At 44.5% G+C, this 19643-nt stretch overlaps 1 protein-coding gene across 4 annotated transcripts in view; it reads right to left on the reverse strand.

Annotated features, from left to right (window-relative positions):
- Positions 1 to 19643, reverse strand: part of rabl6b (RAB, member RAS oncogene family-like 6b) — a 94381-nt gene that overhangs the window by 19458 nt on the left and 55280 nt on the right. For all 4 annotated transcript variants that reach the window (XM_060907463.1, XM_060907462.1, XM_060907464.1 and 1 more), the window contains 2 exons: positions 11804 to 11907; positions 8049 to 8383 (listed from right to left, as the gene is read on the reverse strand). In XM_060907463.1, the coding sequence (XP_060763446.1) occupies positions 8049 to 8383; positions 11804 to 11907 (439 nt within the window). The remainder of the gene's footprint in view (positions 1 to 8048; positions 8384 to 11803; positions 11908 to 19643) is intronic.

Consider the following 19643-nt stretch of genomic DNA (forward strand, 5'->3'; position numbering starts at 1 on the left):
GTGAATTGGTCCGCCTCTGAAAAAACTTGGCATTTGGATTTCCCGGCAAACATTGATTTTCGTGACGTCGCGTGCGGGACGCCTCCCTCTGAATCCTACGTCAGCGCTGGTTTGTTTATGAGAAAACGACCTGGTGGTTTTCTGCAAATTTCTTCAACGTTATCACGTAATTATTAAAATGGTTAACAGATGTATCGTAGGAGGGTGTAGCAACACCAATCTTGATGGGATTAGTACTCATCGTTTTCCAAAAGACCGGACAAAGAGAGAAATGGGAGTGCTTCGTGCAAGGCACCCGGAAAAATTGGCTACATGCTACAGACTACAGCGTTATTTGCGGTGCTCACTTCACAAGGCCCGACGACTTTGAGAACTATTTTCAGTGGGAAATGGACTTCGCGAGGCAACTTGATCTGAAAAAAGACGCAGTTCCATCTGTCAGAATGCCCAAAGCAACACCGTCTCCATCTGTGTCAGCGTCACCAAAGGAGCCAGCCGTGTTCGTCTCCCCTGACAGAAGGCGAAGTGCCGCATCTACTGAGGCCCTCGAAGCCGAGGACCAAGCAGAGCCGAGAAAAAGACCAAGAAAATCGGCAATTCACAAGTTGACTGTTGCCAGGGTAAGAAATAATTCAGACATCTCATTATATTCTTCATCCAAAGGTGAAGTAACATTGCGCTCAGGTGACAATTCCATATTTCAATGCAAAATCGCTAGCTGCTAAACTTGGTCTACACAAGCTGTGCAAGCTCTCGCAGCCTGCTGGCGCTTCCGCAGGTGACATCACGAATCTGGCTCCAGACTCCCTTGGGATTTTTCCAGACGCGTTTTGTTATTTTATTTTTTTCTGCTGGAGACAGATGGCCTTGTGCAAAATTGCCCTTCTGGATGAGTGTGTAAAGGGACATACTTTCATATATAAAAAAAAAAAAAAAAAAAAGAAATTGGTCCAGGATATGCACTTTAATGTTTCCTCAATCATATGTGATTATATATATATATATATCAGTAGCGACTGGCTTTTGTAAAAGTGAGGGAGGAAGGAATGCTTGGTTGAAGGTCACGGGCCCCAATGCGACCGCACCTGCTGGACCGGCTATAGTTACACGCACGGGTTGAGTTGATAATAGTTGAAAAACCTATCATTTTAACGGGGTGTGTACACTTTTTATAGCTGCTGTACACATTACTTTCAGGTGTTCAACACATCTTTCTCTTTCAAAATTCTCTCAAAATCTTCCGTATTTAATGAAGCAAACCTGGCGGCCATGTTTGTAGCTCAGCCCATGGAAGGGTTTTGCAAGCAAAACATTCACCACGTCCTCTGTTTCCATTACTTTATTCGTAGAATATCTATAACATAGTCAATCCACTTCCACCTCGCCGTTCTCACTCTGACTGCCGAAGTGCCCGAGTCACCGGATCTAGAAGTTAAGTTTGATAAGATAACCCCTCCCCCCAGGCAGCTAAGGCCTCTACTTATTGGTTCATTGCGCAACGAGGGCTGCAGCCTATTGGTTGATATTTTGTAGCACTTGTCAGATCTCTTAGCTAGTCCCACCCTCTTAGAGGAGGATTTTCCTCCTCTCTCTCATTGAAGTCTATGTTAACCACGAGCCGCCAGTGCCGGAGACTGTTTGAATCGGAGTGAATGGGAGCCGAAGGGAGGAAGATCCTCCGTGCAGTAATTTCTAATAGCGAGCGATAGGGGGTGCTAATGTAATTTCACCCAGAGAAACGAATATAATGTACATGTCGTATTTGGCAGTAAAATAGTAATATTCAAGGACAGCAATTCATTAAATTGGTCAAGACAATTTCAACTTTTTATTCTTAGAATTTTTAAGGAGGATCTTCCTCCCTCTCCTCACTGGAGAAGCCACCTGTGATATATATATATATATATATATATATATATATATTTATTTATTTTTTCAAGATGGCGGCGCAAATAGTTGCTGCGGCCCGGAGCTCCCAAAACAGATGCAACTTTATTTTATTTTATCGTTTTTAACCTTGTTTTAGTAAGGATTAGCAACAGTCTACAATCAGTGAGAGCATGCACTGTTTACAGTCCGGAAGAACTCATCGATACTGGACTGGAAGGCTTTATTCCTCCACCACCCACGGATATCCCTGAAGAACTACTTAGAACCACTGTGCCTGCGTGGGTAAACAACCGAGCCAAGTCACACCATCGTCGGAGGAGATGCAGGAGAAAGAAGCGGGGTAAGAGAGGCGGCATCCAGATGAGGCTGAAGAACTGCCCTCACAAACCTCCACTCCCCAGCCTAGTCCTCGCGAACACCCAGTCCCTAACCAGCAAGATGGACGAGTTGAGACTCAGGATCTCGACACAGAAGTGGAACAGCTGTGCCCTACTCTTCACGGAGACATGGCTAAGCGCTAACATCCTCGTCTCGGCTATTCAGATTGCCGGCTGGACTGTATACCGGGCCGACCGAACTGCTAACTCCGGCAAGGACAAAGGTGGAGGTATGTGTACTTACGTGAGTAACTCTTGGTGCACCTCTGTTATTATCACAGAACAACATTGCTCTCCGGACTTGGAGTTTATTTCTTTGCAGTGCAGACCGTTTCATCTCCCAAGAGAATTCACCGCGGTGTTTCTCCTCACTGTTTACATTCCTCCCCAAGCTAACGCTAAGATGGCACTGAGCAAACTTTATGACAGCATCAGCGACTTGCAAAACTCTCACCCCGACGCTGTGTTCATTATAGCTGGAGACTTTAACCATGCTAATTTGAAGTCTGTTCTGCCTAAATTCTATCAGTTTGTGGATTTTCCAACCAGAGGAAAGAATACACTAGATGTTGTTTACTGTAACATTGCCTACGCATACAAAGCATCCCCTTCCCCCCACCTCTGACGCTGCGATCACATCCCTCTGTTTTTGACCCCTGCATATAAGCCTCTCATTGCCAGGTCAAAGCCCACCAGCCAGATCATCAGAGTCTGGCCTGAAGGAGCTATTGAATGCTTGCAAGTCTGTTTTGAGGACACTAACTGGGAACTTTTTAATTCGATCTCTACCTTGGATAGACAATCAGACCTAAATACATATGCATCTTCTGTTCTGGACTACATTAGCTTCTGTGTAGACAACGTCACCACCCACAAGACCATTCGCACTTTTCCAAATCGCAAGCCCTGGATGAACAGACAAGTCCAGAACCTGCTGGCAATCAGAGACGAGGCTTTTCACTCCGGCGACCAGGCAGCCTACACAGTAGCCAGGGCCAACCTGAAGAGGGGCATCAGGGAAGCTAAGCGCTCCTATAAAGAAAAAATAGAGCAGCACTTTGTGGACTCTGACCCCAGACGCATGTGGCAGGGCATCAAATCCTACACCGACTACAAGAGCACCAACCCCTGTCTGCCCAGCTCTCACAACCCAACCCTCCCTGATGACCTCAACAAATTCTTTGCACGGTTTGATGAGGGACCCATTCCCCAACCCCTCACTGAACTTATGGACACTGCATCACATGCACCGGTGCTAAGCGAACACGAGGTTAGGCGGGCCCTCGGCAGCATTAACCCTCGCAAAGCACCAGGACCAGACGGAGTTCCCGGAAAGGCCCTAAAATACTGTGCAGGCCAACTAAGCACAGTCCTCACTAACTTGTTTAACATCTCCCTGGACCAAGCTGCAGTCCCCACCTGCTTTAAAACCAGCACCATTGTTCCTGTTCCCAAGCAGGCGGCCATCAAGTCCCTGAACGACTATCGCCCAGTAGCACTCACACCCATTGTGATGAAGTGCTTTGAACAACTGGTGCTAGCTCACATCAAATCCAATACCCCCCCCATTCTTCGACCCACATCAGTTTGCAGGACCAACAGATCAACGGAGGACGGCATTTCATTGGCCCTTCACACTGCCCTCTCACACCTGGAGGAACCAAACAGTTATGTGCGTATGCTATTCATTGACTACAGCTCGGCGTTTAACACCATCCCCCCTCTCAAGCTGGCCACTAAGCTGTATAACCTCGGCTTTAGTTCCCAGCTCCGCAGATGGATACTGGACTTCCTCAGTAATAGGCCTCAGTCTGTGCGCATGGGCAAATTCCACTCAAGACCCATCACCCTGAACACAGCAGGGATGTGTGCTCAGCCCCCTTCTCTACTCCCTCTTCACACATGACTGTGTTCCTAAGCACAGCACGAACACAATCGTGAAGTTTGCTGACGACACAACGGTGATTGGCCTGATCTCCAACAACAATGAGTCGGCCTACAGGGAAGAGGTGGAGCACCTGGCACGCTGGAGCCAAGATAACAACCTGACCCTGAACTCCAAGAAGACGAAGGAGGTGATCTTGGACTTCAGGCGGCGTGGCCAGGGTGACCACCACCAATCCATCAGCATTGGAGGGGAGTCAGTGGAGGTGGTGCAGAGCTTTAGGTTCCTGGGAGTTTACATCAGCCAGGACCTGTCATGGGCCACCAACACCTCGGCAATAGCCAAAAAGGGGGCCCAAAGGCTGCACTTCCTGCGGACACTGAAGAAGGCCCAACTACCACGAAATCTGCTCATCAATTTCTACCGCTGCACCATTGAATCAGTCATTACATACTGCATTACATCATGGTACTCCAACTGCACCTCCGACAACAAGAAGACGCTACAGCGCATCATTAAAACGGCACAGAGGATCATTGGCAGCCAACTCCCCACACTTGAGGAGATCCATCACACACGCTGCACAAACAGAGCAATAAACATACTGAAGGATCACACACCCCGGTCACAGGCTCTTCACCATGCTGCCATCTGGCAGACGCTTCAGGACGCTGCGCAGTCGCACTACAAGACTGAAGAACATTTTCTATCCCACCGCCATCAGACTTTTGAACTCCATGCGTCACTTGCCCCCCCTCATTACTTCAGGATGTGCTGAACTGTGAGATGCCAGTGGTCCCCCAGACTGGGAAACCTGGAAGGCATGTGTGTGTGGGTGTATGTGTGTGTGGTGGGGGTAGGGGGGGGTGTCTGTCCAATAGTGTGATCACTGTACTAGGACATTACTGATACTGACCCCTGCTTTCCTGGACTGTGCAGTGGGGTCTGTGCAATAGGACCCTGTGCATTGGTCTGGGTAACTATACTGCATTTTGTGGCCACAGCTTTGTAACGTAATATGATGGCTCACTTGCACCTTATTTATTACTATTACTATTTATACCTCTACTTTTATCCTACCAACTGTGTGTGTGTGTGTCCCATACCAACATTAATCTAGCTCGACTGCGCTGCTAACTTGGTCAGTGAATACCTGAACCCTGCACCAATTTATTATTTATCTTAATTTTATATCATTACTTTTAACCTTACTAGCACATTTGATTGTATACATTTATTGTGGATTTTTATATTTTCTATATATATTTTAAATATTGATATACAGTATCTATATTGCTTAACTACTTAACTTATTACTTTTATGGGCATCTGTGGGCTGTTTCTAAACGACATCTCACTGTACTTGTATGGTGACAATAAAGTACTACTACTATAAAAAGCTCCTCAGTATGCAGATTAAAGGGATAGAAACATTACGAATAAAGCTTTGAATTAGTTACTGTATTTTTTTCTGCTCAGTTTAAAAAAAAAAAAATTTTTTTTACATCTGTCCTTGCTGATGCTGAGGGGATATAAAATTATCTCTCTCTAGGGGTGTTCACACGGCACATATTTGCATCAATGTATTTTGTTGCGATATATCTTACACTGGTGTAAATTTTGTGGAGCGTTCACACGTCACAAACCTGCTTACTAGAGAGAAGCGTGTTAGCACCGGTGCAGCCCCACTTGCGTTCACGCGGCAGTTTTTGCGACCGTGCTATACGATAGTAATAATGCGGAAATGAAATATGCGCATGCGTGAAAATGTACTTTCTTTTCCCGGTTTTCATGGCATCACCAAGCGCCGGGAAAACAACGCGGATGAAGACACCAGTGTTGCCAGATACTGCTGACGTTTTCCAGCCCAAAATATAGTCAAATCCGCCAAAATGCACTTAAAACCGCCCAATCTGGCAACACTGGAAGACACGCAGTTCTGTTGTTGTTGATATTCGCCATTTTGGAAGCGCAAAATACCAGGATGCAAATTATGCAATGCCCGTATGTAATCAACTCTCCTCACGCGTAGCGAGTCTACCCCTGTAGCGTTCAGACGGCCCATTTTATATCGGTGCTGCCCCGCAAACTAGCATTTACTCCGGAGTAAATTTCTTAAACCGCCTCCCGAGCAGGGTTAGATTTGCACCGGTTTAAGCAGCTTTCAGGGGCTACACCGGTATAACTTTGTACCGTGTGAACGCTCTACCGGGGCAGCCCCGGTGCTACACCGGAGTAAAAGTTGCCGTGTGAACACCCCTTCTCACACACAAAGTCATGTGATCCTCTACAATGTTCACGAGTCCTAATCCTTTAAATTATTCCATGTCTTGGAGCATCAAGCCCCAGGGGAATTCTTCAAATCGGAAACTGTGTAGAAAGTGTGTGCGCGTGCACGCGCATGTGTGTATACCAGGGGCTTCAAAGTTTGGGAGAATAGCAGGGTACAAATAATTTACAGCAGGGTGCAAAATGGTAAAATGTCTGCCAGCGGCAGACATAATGCACGCAAAGTGTGCAGGGATATGGATGGATATGGATATATATATATATATATATATATATATATATATATATATATATATATATATATATATATATATACACACACACACACATATATACACAGAGACAGAGAGAGAGAGAGAGAGAGAGAGAGAGAGAGAGATGCAAGTACGAATTTTTCATGGGGCGGGATGGTTTGGAACAGGCCATCTAAAATTGGGATAACATTTACCCGGGACGGGTATTTGAGGCGGGTCGTCTAGCTTAAGCTTGATTAGCGTTGTTACGCACGCCAGTGTTTCCCACAGAAATTTTGGAGACTATGGGGGAGGCGCGGGGGTTGTTTAAAATTGAGTGATATGTTAAATATTAAGTTATTACTGAAAAACTATTGCTTAAAAAAAAAACAGACACTGAGAAATGGTCCTATAAACAACTTTACCAATATAAAAGATTACCAGGACTACAAAAATGCAGAAAAATAGGCTTTACTTATCCAAATGCACCTGTTGGTTCAAAAGTTAAAGTGCAGAGAACCTCACAGCACAACATGAAGTTACCTTAAAATATAATATAAATGCCTCAGCTTTCATGTAAGAAAAAAAACTATTAATACTAGTACTGTGTGCAGGCAGTCTCTCCTGAAGACTAAATTAAACAATAATTATAAACTAATAAAATAAATGGCTCAGGCTTCATAGAAGAAAAAAAACAATTTGAACAGAATCTCACAGTATGATGCTGAAGCTGCCTAAACAATGGAAAATAAAATACCATTTTGGCAAAAATGTTGGCATCCATTAATTTCTTGTATTAAGTAAAAACATATGTTGCCAGATACTGCTGATGTTTTACAGCCCAAAATATGTTCAAAACCCGCCAAAATGCACTTAAAACCGCCCAAATTGGGCGGGAAACCGCACAATCTGGCAACACAGGCGGCAGTAATGGCTGTATTCATGTCGAGGATGTAAACACAGTTGACGTGGCAATGGACATACATGACATAGTGGTTGTAATTTACGTTCACAACTTTTTTTGCTGTCAGAAATATTTAATATTAAATTTTGTGACTCGACTTACAATAGCTGGCGGCATAACAAGCCATAGCTGGCGATTTGCCGCCGGTGACCGGCTACTTTTGAGACCGCTGGTATACATATTTTGTATTTACATGCATTAGGATTATCTTAACCAGACAGCACACAGTGCTGACACTGGACATCTATTAAAAAAAAAAAAAAGTTTAAAAATAACATTACTATTATGCTTCGATTCTACTGAAGGTCTGCCTTCTGACCAATCAGATTCAAGCACTTTACGAAACAATTAAGAACACAAAAAGCAGATAGATAGTCTCACGTACAGTACTTCCTGTAAGACGCCCTCACCTGGAACAGCAGTGGGCACCTCAGGAGCGGCGGTCGAGCCGAACAGCCTGGAGATGAAGCTGCGTTTCTGCGGCTGCTGGGCCGGAGATGGAGAAGGGGCAGAAGCTGGAGGAGGAGCAGCAGGAATCTGAGCATCTACAGCCGGTGAGGTCGTGGGCAACTGCGGGTTCTGCCCCACGACAGGGGGTTGCTGTGGAGTGCCAGGGCTGGAGCTGCCTGTAGAGCTGGTGCCTGCTGGGACCACGGGGGACTGAGAGCCTGACGATGGGCTTTGACCGTTAGCATCGCCGGGAGATCTGTAGCCTTTAGCACGGGCTTCCATCATCTCTAGGAATCTGAGAACAGGAGCTTCAGGATTAACACATGCATCACAGTCAAATCTAAATCAGATAAATACCTCAACAACAAGCTTATCAGAAAGTTTCGATCGCCTGAGGATTCAATAAATTTGTGAACATTTGTAGCGCCTCCATTTGCTTCTCTTTTCTTTATCTTTCAGCAGGGTGTAAAAAGAGAGCTCGGATTTCTTGTTAAATCTTTTTGTACAGTTAATCGATCAATCGCACAACACCTCTTTCGCATTTTAAATTTGTTTTTGAAGCATTAGAGCTGGATTACTTCCGCCTAGGGTGAAGTCACGCGCATTCCTACTATTTAAATAACACTGGCTATCATGCTAGCTGAATGGAATATATCTGATATACCATGAAAACAAGCCAGTATTATACATACACATTCCTTTCAGGTGTTCGACGCGTCTTTCTCTTTCAAAATTCTCTCAAAATCTTCCGTATTTAACGAAGCAAACCTGGCAGCCATGTTTGTCTACAAATTGTCACAGTCACTCGCTAGCACAGAAATTTTACATCTCTGTTGTGTGATGTCTTGGCAACCATGCAATATCGTAAACCAAATTCAACACTCATTCTACACTGGGTAGAGTGACGTAATGCACATAGGATAAGCGATACGCTAACAATATCGCATGCTATCAAACCAAATGAATGAAACCCGCTGGAAGGGAATAGAACACAATGTTTTTATTCCATCGAAAAAGTGCCCTGTAGGTATAATAATGCATATTCTTAGAGTGCCCTCTGCTGTCTAAACACCACAATTACAGCGGAGAGATTATGCAGCCTGTTCGTCTCGCGCCTAAATTTTACTTCACGTTTCTTTTCCAAGTCATGAAAGTGTTGTGGTTGGACATCAGATGTGTAATTCTTACAACCGGTTTTATCAAACCCTAAAGTCCCTGCTTTGTAGCTGTTCTTCGGATTAAGGAATGGGATGAAGAATAAAGTTAGAAGAACCCAAAGAACAGAATATGATTATTAAAATAATGATAAATGCATACGAAGGGAGAAAATGTAGAGTAATCTCAGCTCTATACCAAGCTATAGGTGCCAGTGGGGGTAATTCAACTGTCTATATTAAAGAAAAATGGGAAAAAGAGCTTGGAATAGAAATAACAGATGACTGGTATAAAGTGTGCAAGGTTCAACACTCAGCCACTAGCTCCCGGGTATGGCGAGAATTTGGGTGGAAGAACATAAGGTTTTTCATAACACCAAAGATTAAGGGGAGATACACACCAGATCAGAAATCATGTTGGAGGTTGTGTGGTCAAGTGGAGGCAGACCATACACATGTATTTTGGAAATGTCAAAAGATGGAGGGATACTGGGAGGGAGTCTGGAGTGTGCTGAGGGAGATTCTGGGATATGAGATACCCAAGACTTGTTTGGGATTATATCTGGGGAACATCCCACAAGAGGGGGTACAAGGAGAAGATAAATACCTGGTGAAAGTATTATTGGTGGCTATCAGGAAGGCAATTACAAGGGCCTGGTATAAGGTAGACCCCCCAACTAGAGATCAGTGGCTGAGCATTGTGGAGGAGATTTATGATATGGAGAGGTTCACACATACCTTGAGAATGAAGGAGGAACAGTTTGAAAGGAAATGGGAGAAATGGAATTATTACAGAAGGGGTAAGGGCCTCTGCATGCTCTTGCGACAAGGCTTTCGCAGATAGCTTTTCGCAGACGGTTGTAATTTATCGTTGAGCGGGGAGTAATAGGCGTGCGCGATGTTATTCACCGCCACAACGCAAGGGGGCGCGAAGTCGCGAAATCGCTAGGAGTAGTTGGTGGGTGTGGTTAGTGGAGTGTTTATCCTCCGGTTACTTATAATGACTAGAACTGGAGTCGTATAGATGTACGTACTTCCTCAATCAACCGCTCTTCGTGCTGCTCCATCTTCGCTCGTGTTTTTAAAAATGGCGGTCGTGAAAACAAACCAAACCGGGAAAGTAGGGAAGAGGAAGTGCGTGTACAGCGGATGTAGAGCGGACCAATCAGAGCCCTCTTGTCTGCGAGGCTTCTGCGGTGGTCACAATTTTTGGGAGGTGCGCGCAGAGCGTTTGCGAAGGGGGGGGGGCTACGCAGACGCCATCAGCGAGGACTGGGTTGTCAGCATAAATTGGCCTTTAGGATGATACCAAGAGAAATTATAGTCATGACAACTGAACAAGACAGAATTGTTGCATTGTGACTGAATGGGAGGACCTATAAAGGCCAATTTATGCTGACAACCCAGTCCTCGCAGATGGCGTCGCAGATGGCGTCGCAGATAGCGTCTGCGTAGCCCCCCCACCTTCGCAGACGCTCTGCGCGCACCTCCCAAAAATTGTGACCACCGCAGAAGCCTCGCAGACAGCGTCGCAGACAAGAGGGCTCTGATTGGTCCACTCTACATCCGCTGTACACGCACTTCCGCTTCCCTACTTTCCCGGTTTGGTTTGTTTTCACGACCGGCATTTTTAAAAACACGAGCGAAGATGGAGCAGCACGAAGAGCGGTTGATCGAGGAAGTGAGGAAGTACGTACATCTATACGACTCCAGTTCTAGTCATTATAAGTAACCGGAGGATAAACACTCCACTAACCACACCCACCAACTACTCCTAGCGATTTCGCAACTTCGCGCCTCCTTGCGTTGTGGCGGTGAATAACATCGCGCACGCCTATTACTCCCCGCTCAACGATAAATTACAACTGTCTGCGAAAAGCTATCTGCGAAAGCCTTGTCGCAAGAGCATGCAGAGGCCTTTAGCTGTTAACAGAAGGTTTTTTTTTTCTTTGTTGTTTGTTTTTTGTGTATTATTGTATTTGAATGAAAAAATCCAATAAAAATTAAAGTTTAAAAAAAAAAAAAAAGGAATGGGATGAAGGAATCCGATTTTTCTTGCTCGGAATAAGACAGACAGTGCAGGAATCCCGAGGATTTAGTCCAGCAGAACCGGTGTTTGGTCATGTGTGTGTGGTCCATTTAAAAAGTGTTGCGAGATAAATTAACAGCAGCAGAGTGTGAGAAAGAGGAAACTTTTTCAAATGATGTCACACCTCGGTTCCTCTCAAGTTAACACGAAATCTTGTTTTGACAGCGGAACAACTCACTATCCCACCATCTCATCTCATATCTTCTGCTTTTCAACTAAATTAGTCCAATCTATAGGTTTCATTTCCACATAGTGCTCACCCACATGCGCAAAAAAATGCTAGATAATCCTACAATCCACTCCACCGACGAGCACTCGGACCTCCCTGAAGCTCAGTCCAGAATTCACACTTCAGGGTTTTCCCTGTTTTAATAATCTAGCTAATGAATGTCGTCCTAGTTTTACAGGTTTATTCAGGGGTGTTGGATAGGAGAGAGATAAAAAGATATGAAAATGTACAGAGACATCCTACATTTCGTAGTTTTGATCCTCTGTCTCCTGCTGGACCGTCAGCTCCTCCAGCGTGGCGTCGATGTCCAGTTGGTTGGTCTCTAGCTGCCGTAACAGCGTCTCTCTCTGCAGGCGAAAACATGACTAATCAGTAGAGTGGTTAAATGACCGTGCAGGATTTGTTACACAAACAAAAAGTATAGTGAGTAATATTCAACAGACGCACAGAAGGACGGACTGATCGCTAAGAACTGCCTTGAGGTCATGAGCATGGGAAATAAACAGGAAGTTATTATTTCAGATATTTGTCCTTGCCGTGACCTTGACCCTGCTTGGATCGATTCCAAAATCAGTTCATCTGCTGCTTTCAGTGAGGATTCCGTATCAACCCATTGAACCTCTCGCTCTTCAGGGATCACTAACGGGAATCCTGGATGGACGGATCATAAAGCAGTCCGAGATACAACCCCGATTCCAAAAAAGTTGGGACAAAGTACAAATTGTAAATAAAAACGGAATGTAATAATCTACAAATCTCAAAAACTGATATTGTATTCACAATAGAACATAGACAACATATCAAATGTCGAAAGTGAGACATTTTGAAATTTCATGCCAAATATTCATCTCATCTCATTATCTCTAGCCGCTTTATCCTGTTCTACAGGGTCACAGGCAAGCTGGAGCCTATCCCAGCTGACTACGGGTGAAAGGCGGGGTACACCCTGGACAAGTCGCCAGGTCATCACAGGGCTGACACATAGACACAGACAACCATTCACACTCACATTCACACCTACGCTCAATTTAGAGTCACCAGTTAACCTAACCTGCATGTCTTTGGACTGTGGGGGAAACCGGAGCACCCGGAGGAAACCCACGCGGACACGGGGAGAACATGCAAACTCCACACAGAAAGGCCCTCGCCGGCCACGGGGCTCGAACCCAGGACCTTCTTGCTCTGAGGCGACAGCGCTAACCACTACACCACCGTGCCGCCCATGCCAAATATTGGCTCATTTGAAATTTCTTGACAGCAACACATCTCAAAAAAGTTGGGACAGGGGCAATAAGAGGCTGGAAAAGTTAAAGGTACAAAAAAGGAACAGCTGGAGGACCAAATTGCAACTCATTAGGTCAATTGGTAATAGGTCATTAACATGACTGCAGCGGTCTCAAAAGTAGCCGGTCACCGGCGGCAAATCGCCGGCTATGGCTTGTTATGCCGCCGGCTATTGTCAGTCGAGTCACAAAATTTAATATTAAATATTTCTGACAGCAAAAAAAGTTGTGAACGTAAATTACATCCACTATGTCATGTATGTCCGTTGCCGCGTCAACTGTGTTTACATCCTCGACATGAGTGCAGCCATTACTGCCGCCTGTGTTGCCAGATTGTGTTTATATCCTCGACATGAGTGCAGCCATTACTGCCTCCTGTGTTGCCAGATTGTGTTTACATCCTTGACATGAGTGCAGCCATGACTGCCCCTGTGTTGCCAGATTGGGCGGTCTCCCTCCCAATTTGGGCGGTTTTAAGTGCATTTTGGCGGGTTTTGAACATATTTTGGGCTGTAAAACATCAGCAGTATCTGGCAACATATTTTTTTACTTAATACAAGAAATTAATGGATGCCAACGTTTTTGCCAAAATGGTATTTTATTTTCCATTGTTTAGGCAGCTTCAGCATCATACTGTGAGATTCTGTTCAAATTGTTTTTTTCTTCTATGAAGCCTGAGCCATTTATTTTATTAGTTTATAATTATTGTTTAATTTAGTCTTCAGGAGAGACTGCCTGCACACAGTACTAGTATTAATAGTTTTTTTTCTTACATGAAAGCTGAGGCATTTATATTATATTTTAAGGTAACTTCATGTTGTGCTGTGAGGTTCTCTGCACTTTAACTTTTGAACCAACAGGTGCATTTGGATAAGTAAAGCCTATTTTTCTGCATTTTTGTAGTCCTGGTAATCTTTTATATTGGTAAAGTTGTTTATAGGACCATTTCTCAGTGTCTGTTTTTTTAATCAATAGTTTTTCAGTAATAACTTAATATTTAACAAATCACTCAATTTTAAACCCCCGCGCCTCCCCCATAGTCTCCAAAATTTCTGTGGGAAACACTGGCGTGCGTAACAACGCTAATCAAGCTTAAGCTAGACGACCCGCCTCAAATACCCGTCCCGGGTAAATGTTATCCCAATTTTAGATGGCCTGTTCCAAACCATCCCGCCCCATGAAAAATTCGTACTTGCATCTCTCCCTCATTCATAATATATATATATCTCCCTGCACGCTTTGCATGCATTATGTCTGCCGCTGGCAGACATTTTACCATTTTGCACCCTGCTGTAAATTATTTGTACCCTGCTATTCTCCCAAACTTTGAAGCCCCTGTGACTGAGCATAAAAAGAGCATCTTGGAGTGGCAGCGGCTCTCAGAAGTAAAGATGGGAAGAGGATCACCAATCCCCCTAATTCTGCGCCGACAAATAGTGGAGCAATATCAGAAAGGAGTTCGACAGTGTAAAATTGCAAAGAGTTTGAACATATCATCATCTACAGTGCATATCATCATCAAAAGATTCAGAGAATCTGGAAGAATCTCTGCGCGTAAGGGTCAAGGCCGGAAAACCATACTGGGTGCCTGTGATCTTCGGGCCCTTAGACGGCACTGCATCACATACAGGCATGCTTCTGTATTGGAAATCACAAAATGGGCTCAGGAATATTTCCAGAGAACATTATCTGTGAACACAATTCACCGTGCCATCCGCCGTTGCCAGCTAAAACTCTATAGTTCAAAGAAGAAGCCGTATCTAAACACGATCCAGAAGCACAGACGTCTTCTCTGGGCCAAGGCTCATTTAAAATGGACTGTGGCAAAGTGGAAAACTGTTCTGTGGTCAGACGAATCAAAATGTGAAGTTCTTTATGGAAATCAGGGACGCCGTGTCATTCGGACTAAAGAGGAGAAGGACGACCCAAGTTGTTATCAGCACTCAGTTCAGAAGCCTGCATCTCTGATGGTATGGGGTTGCATTAGTGTGTGTGGCATGGGCAGCTTACACATCTGGAAAGACACCATCAATGCTGAAAGGTATATCCAGGTTCTAGAGCAACATATGCTCCCATCCAGACGACGTCTCTTTCAGGGAAGACCTTGCATTTTCCAACATGACAATGCCAAACCACATACTGCATCAATTACAGCATCATGGCTGCGTAGAAGAAGGGTCCGGGTACTGAACTGGCCAGCCTGCAGTCCAGATCTTTCACCCATAGAAAACATTTGGCGCATCATAAAACGGAAGATACGACAAAAAAGACCTAAGACAGTTGAGCAACTAGAATCCTACATTAGACAAGAATGGGTTAACATTCCTATCCCTAAACTTGAGCAACTTGTCTCCTCAGTCCCCAGACGTTTACAGACTGTTGTAAAGAGAAAAGGGGATGTCTCACAGTGGTAAACATGGCCTTGTCCCAACTTTTTTGAGATGTGTTGTTGTCATGAAATTTAAAATCACCTAATTTTTCTCTTTAAATGATACATTTTCTCAGTTTAACATTTGATATGTCATCTATGTTCTATTCTGAATAAAATATGGAATTTTGAAACTTCTACATCATTGCATTCCGTTTTTATTTACAATTTGTACTTTGTCCCAACTTTTTTGGAATCGGGGTTGTACGTCCATGATTCAGATTTTAATTGCACGCCAAATTGTGCTTTTTTTTCCCCCTTCAAAAAGGAACTAGTTAAAAAAAAATGCTAAAATGATGAATTTCAGCCAGGCTTGTGGTACTCGAGTCTGACTTGTGCCCTAATTTTAAGAACTCGTGACTCAATTCGGACTTGAGCATTCACTGCATTTGGATTCATAAATTGGAGACGAGGACTCTGATTTTTTTTTCTTTTTTTTTTGTAACATGCCATAATAATTCGGCATATTTATATTTACATGATTTTTTTTTTTTTTTACGAATTTCGTGCAAGACTGTCACACCTCCGCGCCTTGGCTCGTGCATCAGATAGACTCTCGGGCGCGCTCCGGACAGCGCGTGCGCCAAGCGGACTCTCTCGCGCGCGCCGTAAGCGAGTCGCACCTGCACAGGATGAAGGCGCAATCAGCAAGTCTATATAAAAACTGTGAAAACACACTTACTTTGCGAAGTATTGAGTTGCGTTGCTGACACATTACCGAGCCTTATTTCCTTGTTTGGTTTCCTGATCCCTGATTTCCTGTTTTTCGTCTTTGATCCTGTCGAGTCTACGATAGCCTGTTTGTGCCTCGCGTGACCTGTTGCCCGTTTCACTGTTTTACGATTTTGCCTGCCGTTCTGGATTGTTTACCGTCTTCACTTGTATTAATAAACACACCTTCTGCACTTACATCCGTCTCCCAACCATCTCTGACAGAATACTTCACACTCCCTGATAAAGAGAAGCACATTCACCTGTTCATACGCCACGTTCAGGAACAAACTAATGTTAACAGCGCTGAAACAAACAGCCACCGTCAAACGGTGCGGTTGGAGTCTTGGACTCGACCCGAAATTTTTTTTAACGACTTCGACTTGAACACTGGGGACTCGAGACTGGACTCGAACTCGAGGTTTAGTGACTTGACTACGACGCTGATTTCAGCCAGATTGTTTCTAATACAATTTAAAAAATAATAATTACAAAAAAAACCCTCTTCTCTATATTTGTTTAGGTCTATTCCTTAACAGGATCAACTGTGAGCTACTGCTCACTTACATATCCCCCGCCCTGCTCTCACTTATAGCCTAGGTCACAACCAGACGTATGATTTTTTGGCCGTGCGATTTTTGGCGTTTCCCAAATCGCTGCATTTTTTTTGTTCGTGGAGAAAGACGCACGTTGGCCGTAAGTTTGCCTTGCAACCTGAAAAAAACGTAAGCGCCCGTAGAGTTTGTTTGACACAACAAAGAACCTCTGCGGCCGGTCTACGGCTCGAAAATCAGCACGTCACACGCGCGCCCTCCGTGCGTTTCTTGCATTTTTTGCACGTAGACCGGCCGTAGGAGCACATACGGCCGGTTGTGACCGAGGCATATATCAGAATGCAAGCAATCGAAGGAACAGAACGCTTATGAATGTTGACGGCAACAAATAATGAACCCTGAAACAAGTAAAGAGCTTGTGATGGATTTCAAACAGCATCCTGGTAAACTGTCATTTTGAAATAGTGTCAAAATCCACCCTACAGGTTTCGTAAATACATTCGGTCGGTAAACAGGAAGTCGATGTGTGACAGACCTGAAAACGGTATATACGGTCTAGAACCCCAAGCTGAAGCTCGGTACCAAATATCAAACAGTTGTGATTTGTAGTTGCTGAGAAAAATTTTTTTTTTCTAGATCCATGCTATATGTTTCGTAAAAATATTCAGTCAGTAAACAGGAAGTCGATGTACGACAGACCTGAAAATGGTAACCACGGTATGGACCCTTCCCACGTGACGTCACGACAAACGCGGCTGCCATTTTGGACATGAACTACCAGTAGTCTACCACAGCCAACAACGAGGAACGACGGCGAAGCATCGAAAGGAATATAGCCATCAAAGAAAGTTTTTACTTTCAGCAAGACTTCCATCATGCCATTATATTGTTGTGCACCTGGATGTAGTAACCATCAACACACAAGGCAAGATTTATCATTTTATCGGATCCCGACAGATGCTGACCGACGGAGAAGATGGATGGTCTCTAAAATATTGGCAAAATGATGTTTATTGACATAGCAATCGTGTGTAACGGGAAGCATTTGCATATCCGAAGCGTTGTGTTTACATCAAAGATAAAATAAACCGATAGGACAACGACTGCTGCTGCCAGGTTGGGGACACAAACTAGTAGAAAGGAAGTCTGCCAACAGTGCCAACACACTTCCTTTGTGGTCGATTCTGCTTTAAGGTAAGATGCATTTAATTATTCGTCTGCTATGGGTCTGGAATCGGTAGCCTGACCGATTCGTTCATGTTTATGGTGCCATTTGTTTGTTGACGCGTGTTGAAATGGAAGATTGGTTGTTGACATGATTTCCAGTGATGCTTTGGTGCTGCTGTGGATCAGATGTGTTGAGTAGACTGACTGTTTTTTTTTTTCTTGCGTGTGGTATCATTGTTGACGCGAGGTTGTTTTTTGAACATGCCAATGCGGACACGATTTCCCCTGATGAGTTATGACTTCAGACGCGATGCGTGTGTGGAGTCCGCGTGATATGTGCGTAAGATAGGCTTCTCATGTGTTTGGAGATCCGCGCTCTGAGACAAGCGCAAGCGCAAGCACCCCCCCCCCCCAAGGGAAAAAAAGGGATCCCCCGAAAATATCGGCATAGTTCAAACACTGGGTTGGAGAAAGTAATGGCAAATAGTGAGTGCACAAACCATAGAAGGTAAACTGTACACAGCGCCAGGGCAGTGTGATGGTATGTCTACTTTTAGATTGTGTTAGCTTATCAATGAACACACTCGTCACTCGACGAGTTTCACGTCTTTACGACGGATACTTAAATGTGTGTTAGGTATTATTGTTGCAGTCTAAGCAGTCATTGTAGCAGCTAGATGAGCGAGAACCGAAAGGGTCTGTCCCATAAACCCTTATTTCTTCATGTCCAAAATGGCGGTCGCGTTTACGAAGGTCACGGGAGTGAAAAGGGTCTATAGAACCTCAAGCTGAAGTCTGGTACCAAGTGGCTACGATTTGTGGTTGATTGAGAAAAAGGGTGTTTCGGATGGACAGAGGTAAACCACTATACCCGGTATAATATACTAAGTAACTTTAAAAACGCACAATGGAATTCAACACGATATCACTTTAGATCCATGCATATATTTGAAATTTATGATATTGTATGTAATGCACACACATCTTGAAACATCGATAAAGGACATTTATTGTCAAACTCAAGAATTAATTCACAATTAAAAAAATTCAGTGACAGTTGGTCCATGTTCGGACCGTCATGCTGGAGATTCTGGGTCTGTGTCGTCCAGGGGTCTCAGCAGCAGTGACTGAGGGTGTCAGGAATCTGTCACGGAGGTGAGCTAGCCTGATGTGCTGATCCTGAACTGGCGTCGTGACTCGAGGCTGACCAGGGCGTGGACGATCCCTGGTGCTCCCTGTCTGTCTGTAACGCTGACTCAAACGGGAAATGGTAGAATGATGAACACCGAAGTGCCGGGCGACCTCTGTCTGTGTACTTCCGGCACGCAACATCCCGATGGCCTGTTCACGTTGATTTTGGCTTAGGCGTGGCATCTTCAATAATGACAATTTTCCCATCATTTCCCCCGGGTATTTATAGGCAAGATTGTGTGTGTACAGTGTATGCAAAATTTGTTTGAAAATTAAAGCCTGTCCATGTCATTGACTACCCGAGTCATATTGTACGTTATTGAGTACAACTCCCTTAAATTCTGATTTGAGCACAGATTTGGAACTTATTCGGGCGGAACGAAGTTATTTTTCCATTGTGATATATTTCTTTTCTTCCTGAGATAAACTCAGCACGAATTCAGCAACTTTTATCAATGTGCGTTTTTAAAGTTACTTATGGCCCTTTTCCACTACCCTTTTTCAGCTCGCTTCAGCTCGCTTCAGCCCGACACAGCTCGCGTTTCGACTACCAAAAACCAGCACGACTCGGCTCGCTTCAGCCCTGCTTAGCCCCTAAAACTCGCACCGTTTTGGAGTGGGGCTGAAGCGAGCCGAGTGAGGCTGGGGGCGTGAGCAGACACTCCCCTGTGCACTGATTGGTGAGGAGGAGTGTCCTCACATGCTCACACACGCCCCGCGAGCGCGCTGGGATCTGTAAACACCGCAAA

Source organism: Neoarius graeffei, chromosome 24 (assembly GCF_027579695.1).
Source record: "Neoarius graeffei isolate fNeoGra1 chromosome 24, fNeoGra1.pri, whole genome shotgun sequence".
In the NCBI taxonomy this organism is placed as follows: Eukaryota; Metazoa; Chordata; class Actinopteri; order Siluriformes; family Ariidae; genus Neoarius; species Neoarius graeffei.